Below are 8276 nucleotides of genomic sequence, written 5' to 3'. Positions count from 1 at the left end.
TTACTGCATGCCTCGACGGCTAGAAGCTCAAATTCCAAGCAGCCTGCAGCACTGGCATTGTACTGCTGGAAGCTACTTACCTGCAAAGCTGGCTGCATTGCACAGCGGACCAGAAGGAGCACGGATGTGGAACAAGGAGGGGAAGGAAGTGTCAAAGGTGAAACCACTGGGCATGCACAGCCTTGTGTTTTCCCTGGCTGGGGACCAGCCATGTCAAAAAAGAAAAAGCAGAGCACAAATTCCAATCCACCATGAAAACAGTAAGTAAAACAAGTCTCCTTCTTTATTTGGTAAAGCATATTGTGTTTCAACACAAAATCCAGCTGGTAACAACTCTCCCAATGAAAAGGCAGGGGAGTGACTACCCCATTTTACAGGTATCTCATCTGAGCACAGGAGCCTGAAGTCACAGAGTTGGTCCGAGGGTTGAATGTATTTCACATCCAGACCTGGGCACAGACTGCTGCTGACGTTTACATTTCAAAACTTCTTTCTGTTGAAGAAATGTACAACCTCCTCCTCTTTAAAAGCTTGAGGCTTTGCAGTCCTCAAGGACAGCTCTGCTAAGAACCACTGCAATTGTACCAGAACAAGAGGAGCCCCCATGAGGCCCAGAATGACTCACAAGTGATAGCCTAATAGGAAGCCTGTCTATTCAGAAATTGCAAAAACTAAAATTGTAGCGGTCTGCAATCAGCATTATTCATACCAGAATACTTAAATTCAATTGTCTGGCATGGAGACAACATCACAGAGGTGCAGATCAAGCTGGCCCATGCAACAACCAAGAGGAAAAAAAAAGGAAGGAGACAGCCTCCAACGGAAAAAGACAGGTCTGAGCACCCAACACGGAGAATCCAAAATGACCTCCACAGCTGCTAAGATGTCAACCCTCTAAGGACAGACGCCCTTGGTGCAAGGTGACACATTCTAATCTTTTCTGTGCAAACAGGAAGGGGGGAAGCACTACATGCTTTCTAACGGGCAGAACGCCTCTGTCCCTTGTGATCCTGGCCTTTCTCTCAAGGCTGCTCCAAGAAGCTGAACTGGTTTAAGTTGCGCGCACACACACACACACAACTCACAGCGCAGTTTCCTCTCAGCTAATAATCTTATGGTGCGTCTGCTTTTTCTGAACGTAAATTTTATAAGTTGAATAAACTTTATGGAACAGTTGATTGCCAAGGCAGCCAAAACCTGGAAACTTGATGGCTGACCACAGCCAGGCACTGCAGGCTCTAATAGACACTCTGAGAAAGTTTAGTTTTCACACTTCAGAAAGAGATCCTCTTACTGGCCTGATCCCTCTGCATCAAAGGCCCCTGACTTATTGGCTCTGAAAGCTTTTAACTTAGATTATCCTCAAGACCCTTCCCCTTGTGATCAACAGATCAGAAGGCAGGACAGAATCCTTCCACTCTCCCCGGCTCAGAGCACATCCTACCATCCACCCCTTGCTTTTTCACTGCAAAATGTCTTGTTAGTAGACTGGCAAAAATACAAGGGTTTGAGCAACAACTCAGCCTTTAGAAAGACGTCTTATATTTTGGTAGAAGCATCAGAGAACCTTCCCTTAAGTAGGGGCTTTAGTGTTGTCGCTTGGTACAGCTCAGAGTTTAACAGAGGGAACATCTCCAGACACTTTGCCTCCAAACCACGATCATACAACCACCCTTTGGCTATGATGACAAGCATGTACACGAACAAGTATCAGGAAGGTAATTTACACAGTCCTGGCCACCAGTTGGTGCAGTTTTGCAGCTGGAAATGACAGGGAGGAGGCAGTATCATGGGAAGAGACAGACCACCTGTAAGCACTCCAGAGGCCCAAATTTGGAAACCTGTCCCCTACAGCTATTTTCAAGATTACTGAAAACCAAAGCCAGCAGCTCACAAACAGATCCTTTAGGCTGAGAGCCCATTTTCCAAGCAAAAACTGCAGTACCAGTTAAGGCCAGGCACTTCCACAGCAACTGACCTGCAGTGCGAGCGAACGCACCCTTCCGCTCCCCGGGGAGGAGGCGTCCACCCAGCACCTGCGGGTGAGGTCATGGACGTACCTTGGAAATGAGCTCATCGTGGTTGGCAAGATGAGCCCTGCAGTGAATGCAGCTGTAGGTCCTGTGGCACGAAGGCAGATATGCCTGGAAAGTCTTGGACCTTGTCATCTTCACCATTGGAGCCACCGAGCGCTGCGTGAACTCTGGGGTGGCCCAGGAGGCACTCCCGCAGGATGGGTCGCACGGGAAACACCGGAAGACACAGGTAAAGGCCGTGGTTTGGCAGGTGGCGGGTGTGGGGCAGGCTCCACACGCTGATGACCGCTTCAGAGGAAGAGATTCGGGCAGAGGGAATGGGGGGCTTCACACAAACCTAAGTTCAAAAAAGAACAGACAGAACACTCAGCTCACAAAGGCGACAACGGTCTCCTAGGCCACAGGACGAGCTAGCCTTCGATCAAGGGAGCAGGGAAGAGTCGGGGCAGCCAGAGACAGGTGTGCTGTCTGCAGATTAGATCAAGGAGGACAGAGTTTTATTCACAGCTCAGCCACTGGCTTGCTGACTGCCCTTGCATCTTCCTGCTTCTGTTATCTACCATCTTCCTATCCCTCCAACGCTCGCAATCTCTATTCATTCTTCCAACACTTAATGGATTTGGAAGTGACTACAGAGCCACAAAGATGCTAAAAAGATGATTTTCATCACGCCTAGTCTCCTAAATGCCTCTAGGGAACTGCACACATTAGGGTCCAACTCTGCACCACCCCTTGGAGAAGTCGGGCTCTGTTAGCTAGAGAGAAAGTCAGAACCCAGAGTCAGCCCTGCCGGCTGCTTGTCCTGCGGGACTCACTGATGTGACACCCCGGAAGCCCGTGGGAAAGCTGGGAGCTGGATGTGGGTTTCCTCAGCCACCAGGAAAGCACACCAGTCACCAAACCAGTTCTTCTCTCCATTCTGCCCTAGTTTCCACATGGGAAATGGAGGATTACTTCATCACACTCTCCTTTATAACTCCCTGCAAGCTCTGAAGGTAGAAGCTACTCTATAAACTGCACTCTGGGTGTTTTTTTTGGTTTTTTTTTTTTTTTTTTACTCAGAACATCTGACAGCAGTCAAAGCAAGGAGCACCTCTGAAGACTATTCCTGATAGCAAGAGACAGTTAAAAATCCTACTCAGGATGGAAACACCTTTTTACAAGCTGACATCATCTGACAGAACCTGCAAGGCAGCTCAAGTCTAGGTCTTTTTTTGTTGGCAGAAATGAGTTTTTCAGATCCCACATCTATAAGCTTTACACAGCTACAAATGTTTCTTTTGAGGATGGAAGAAGCATAAAGGATAAAGGAAGCAGCTCCCCTCCCTCCCTGATACATGGCGTGCATGCATGCTCTAGAAATTAATCATGAACTCTGGCTGCTCCTCCCATGAGGATTTTCCTTTCCATAAAACATGTGATCCTCTTCAGTTTCTGAGTCTGCACTTTGTGTATCAAATACTGGAACAATACCAGCACCCCCCAAAAAATAAGAAAAACAAGAAATAAAACCCCCACACCTGACCTGCAATGGAAATTTCTGAAGTGGACAAAACAGAGGAGTACAAGAGCTTAAGAGCTGGTCTCTAAGCTGGTATGAGTAACTTGCCTGAAGCGTAGCTGATAATCTTCCAGGTTAGGATAAAGCCGGCCCAAGCCACCACGCTGCTACACTGCTAAAATAGCTCCCTGGAGTTTGTGTGTTAAGCTGGCTCTGCTGCTGCTCAGTAGGATGTGCCTTCCCGGAGCACCAGCCACACAGCCGGTTCAAGGAATGCTGCAGAGAACTGACGGACTGGGACTATTCTAAGCACATACATCTCTCTGGGTTGCTAAAGGGGAAACTGTCAAAACAGCAGGATGGAAATCAGAAAGTCAATAGGGGAACTGAAGGCAGGACCCAAGAAAATTGTTGTAGGAGGCAGTCCTGCAGAACTCGTAAGCATCCCATTTGGATGATCTCTTTTGCCCAGTGTTAGCATCAGTCAGAAGTATCCCACCGTGACAAAACTGTCCAAGTCATACTGAAAACAACAACAAAAATCAGACTGTGAATCCATTACTGCTGTCTGCTGGAAAGCCTCATGTGCGATCACCATCAGACAGCGAGATCTGCAAAAAACCTTGTCACTTAGGTACCAAAGCGCCATTCATGGAAACCCCCGTCTTCAACACTTCTGCTGCTAAGTCTTCTTGTCATCGTTGAAAAAGAAGATTCAAGGTACCCCAGTTGCTTTAGCGTTTCTGAAAGCATTACCCACTGAACTTACTACCAGCTGGACAATCCCCAAAACCCAGGCACGCTATCTGCAAGCTTTCCAGTAAACAGTTCCTACAAGCACTATATGGAGGGTTGTCATAAGCTCACATGGGCATCATTTGGTGTAGTCAAAGGTTCATTATATCATGACCATGCACAGTGCTCAATAGGAGGCAGACACCAGTAAGACAACAGGATACCCATTTTTTTTCTTTTTTTCTGAAATATTTTTGTTCTGTTCTCCAGAAGGCAGATTCCTTACGTTCAAATGGGAAAAAAAGTCTTACTCATCCTGCAAACTGCTGATAAAGCATATCTATCATGATAGTCAGCACTTCCATAGCACTTTTCATCCTTAAAGCTCTTTGCAAACACTAACTAATCAGATTAACCTTTTCCAATTAAAATTACAGTGAGAGCTTTGGAAGACCATCCTGACACAGAAGGGCTCACTTTCCAGCTTGTTAGGAACTAAACCTCTTGTTCAGCCAAAAGGAGTCTTGCCAGGAATTTATCTGGCCAACCTGTAGCTAAGCAGACTGCCTGTGCACCTTTCAGTGCGCAGCTGCATCTCTGGATTTCAGCAAGATCTTTTACACTAATTGCAGAAGTAAGAGAAATCAGGCAGTGTTCACCTGTATCCTGCCTCAGTTCTCCATGTGCACCAGAGTTTTGTCAAAACTGAGTTAGTTTTGCGTTAGATAGCATTGTTTTCCCCTCCAAGGTGAGGGACACTTCGAGGATTGAACTCCTAGGTTTGCAACAAGGCAGAAACAAGATGCAAAAAAAAAGCAGAATCCTTCCTTATTTTCTGCTGATTACATGTAAGTAACACATCCCAGCCTTCCTGAACTAACCAAGTGCCAACCTTTACAGTCACAAGACAACAGAACCATCCCCAAATTCCAAGCCCGTGATTCAGCAGCTGATACGCTATATCCCAGCCATAACAGATCTCACAGCCTGGAATTTGTGAGCCATGTGCCTTGTCCTCCAAGTGCAAGGAAGCAGGAGACTAAGTGTGCTCTTTCTGGGGCCAAACACAACTGGATTCCAAGGCAAAGCACCAAGCCCTGTCTGAAAGAAACGGATTATGTTAGACAGACCAGCTGGAGGAAAGTGTAAAGAAAGGACCGGCAATCACTTTACCCGATTTCTGAATGAGAAAACAGACTTGAGTCTAAAGCTTAGATTTCACTGATTTGTAATGCAATGGTGCAATCCCCTCTCTCTCCTTTTCTTCAGCATGGATAGGTAAATATACCAACCACCAGTTTTACTACTTCCCTCCTATACTGCCAAACATTTCTGTTCTGATCAGCTGCCTAGCGCTGCAGCACAACAACTGAAGAAAGCAGTCCACAGGCATCCTCAAAGCCAAATGAGACATCAGTGATACCCAACCAGAATAATATAAGAGCAATCCCTTAATTTGTTGTTTGCTGAACCCTCTGTCCAGGCCTCCTAAGCATCAATGCTCTAGAACCAGCAAAACAGGGAAGACTACAACTGCATTTATCTAACAGAGAAATGAACACACACGCACACACAAATTACCTGCTGCATGCAGCTTTCTGCAAAAAGATTTCACGAGCATTCATTTATTTGACCTCATAACACATTCAACATCAGCAAAAACATTTGACCTTTTAGAGGTGGAAAAAAAATATTCAAGTGAGATAGTATCAGAGCACAGATTAAAACTGCAATTCCTGTTCTCAGTAGTGTGCTGAGAAGGCAAACCAAATTGATCTCTGCTTAAGGCAGGGGAGAGAATAAAGATCTGTGAACTAAGATCTTGGTGGGAAACCTAGGTAAGAAACTGTCTTGAAAAAAAATCTTCCGATAAACTCATATATGATAGCCATACTTTATAAAGTATTCAGCATACTTGATACAGCATTCAGCCTGACAGTCTGATCGCTTGCGTGCGCTATCTACCAAGAGCGCTGTCCTCATCATAGTGAGGGAGAGAAGGGAAAAACAATAGGAAATGCATTCTTACATCCTATGAGCACAGCTACTAGCTTGTAAGGACCCATTTCTGTCTTGAATATCATCTCAAAATGTATTAAATAGGATCCGTGGCTCTCAGCAATGCAAAAACCAACCTCCAGTATTTTTTTCTGTCCTAGTGGCAAACACATTTGAATTAAAATACGTTTAACAGCTAATGGTGCACTCATTCTACTGCAGAACAAAGGCATGGGGATGACTTTAGGCTGTGCCTCTGGTTTTTCAGAATGATGAGTTAATGTTCATCAGCCTCACTGACAGTGGGCATTAGTGGCGTCATTCCATGAGCTTTAAAAAAAAAAAAAAGAGTGCTTTGATTACTTTATCATCGTGCCCAACACTGTTAGATAAATTAGTATCTGTCACCAGCAACATAATCCAGTATTTTTCTTTTATCATTCTTCAAGAGAAATTTATCTCTGGGATGGACACACTCAAGTCGATGGAACAGAAATCTGGGCATATTAATTAGTTCACGAGAAGTCAGAAAACTGGTTTAGACAAAAGGAACGAATTCTAGGGAAAAAGCTTATCAACATCATTTATTGTGGTTATCGGTGAGAGAATCAGCTCAATGTACTGCTTGCATGCGCTGTGTATGTTTGGGCTGCCCTGCTTAATCCTGCTAAATTTTAAGCAGATAACACCTCTGTGAAGGAAAAAACCATGACACACATTTTGCCGTTCAGACAACTTTTTGGTTCAGTATTCACCCTCCACCTGTCCAACAGCCGCTTTTCACACGAAGCTGTTAGCAATTCAGGAAGCACAAAAAAGGAGAAATGCCAAGTCTGTGCCAAACACTTGCTAGACAAGGCTACTGCTTGCACAAGTCCATATGCCACAATGGCAGAGAACAAAAACTATCACACACAAGGCTAATTTTGCATAAAATCCATGTGCAATGCAGCTCAGATGCAAATGTTCCTGTTCATTCTGGCAGGACAAACAACAGGTTTGTTGGGTCTCAGGGTTTGTTTTATGGATTATTTGATTTTTAAGATAAGAAGCTTTAGTCAGTTAAATACTTACTAGAACACAGCAAATGCTATAGAAAGCTGCCTGTAGCAGTTTTGAAAAACGTCTGTCTATTTGGAAACCCAACCTTTCTTCTTTGGTGTCTCTTCTCATTAATATAGGAAGAGCTAGAGATGTACTTATGCTGAGTGCAATGAAAGCACAAGAGGAATCGGGTTTGGAGAGTTCTCCATTTCTACAAGGTCACAAGCTGTAGCAGCCTGCGTTGCTCTGGGGTCGTAACGTGATTCGAAGAAAATGCTTGAGGTAAGCACACTTACTTACCAGGGGATTCTTGACATGGAAACTGCCTTAACGTTGCTTAATGCACTGCAGTTTGAAGGAGGAAGGCTAGTCCCTAAGGTGACAACGCTGAAACTGGAGTCTGGGTTTAATGCCCAGTTTTGCCCGTCTTCCCTACGGAATAAGAGTTAGCGTCAGAATTTCAGGTGCCGAACCCTCCGAGACACCTGGCACAGCTAAGGAGCTTTCATGCTCTGATGATGGAATACCACAACAAAAGATCCTGGTTTGGGGCAGTTCTGGAGATCCTCACTACCACACAGGACTGCAACAGCTTTGGAAAAGATGAAGCCAAATCATCTGAAGGTAGGAGGGTAGGAAGGACGTTGTGAAAGGCCCTGAAAGAAAGGATGACCATTCTGAATTTAAACACGGAACACAAGGGAAGGCCAAGAAAGGAGTTTAAATAGCATGTGGGTGTACACAATGTACCTTTACTCCTTCAGTATCAGGTTTCTGAAATGCACCAATTTCAAACACTTGATAAGATGACACTGCATGCAGCTCAGCAGTACTAGCACGGTCAACAAAAGTCATTGCTGATACATGAACCGTAAGTGTCCTTCTCTAATGCCTGCACTCCTTCAGCTCATTCTCCAAACCTTGCAAGCCCTTGGAGACAGGAAAATAAGAGAAATGGTGGA

The 8276-nt window shown here is 45.0% G+C and overlaps 1 protein-coding gene across 1 annotated transcript in view; it reads right to left on the bottom strand.

The window, feature by feature from the left end:
* The window catches only part of YPEL2 (yippee-like 2 (Drosophila)), a 32531-nt gene extending 24338 nt beyond the window's left edge, over positions 1-8193 (bottom strand). Inside the window, exons 1-4 of the mRNA XM_009323846.1 lie at positions 8065-8193; positions 7842-7970; positions 7615-7746; positions 2061-2373 (exon numbers count right to left, since the gene is read on the bottom strand). Of these exons, the coding sequence (XP_009322121.1) occupies positions 2061-2177 (117 nt within the window). The 5' untranslated portion in view covers positions 2178-2373; positions 7615-7746; positions 7842-7970; positions 8065-8193. The remainder of the gene's footprint in view (positions 1-2060; positions 2374-7614; positions 7747-7841; positions 7971-8064) is intronic.
* Between the last annotated feature and the right edge of the window lie 83 nt (positions 8194-8276).

This window comes from Pygoscelis adeliae, unplaced genomic scaffold (genome assembly GCF_000699105.1).
Source record: "Pygoscelis adeliae isolate BGI_AS28 unplaced genomic scaffold, ASM69910v1 Scaffold290, whole genome shotgun sequence".
Lineage (NCBI taxonomy): Eukaryota > Metazoa > Chordata > Aves > Sphenisciformes > Spheniscidae > Pygoscelis > Pygoscelis adeliae.
The sequence above is the reverse complement of the archived record's forward strand: the minus strand, read 5'-3'. Positions and strand labels throughout refer to the sequence as shown.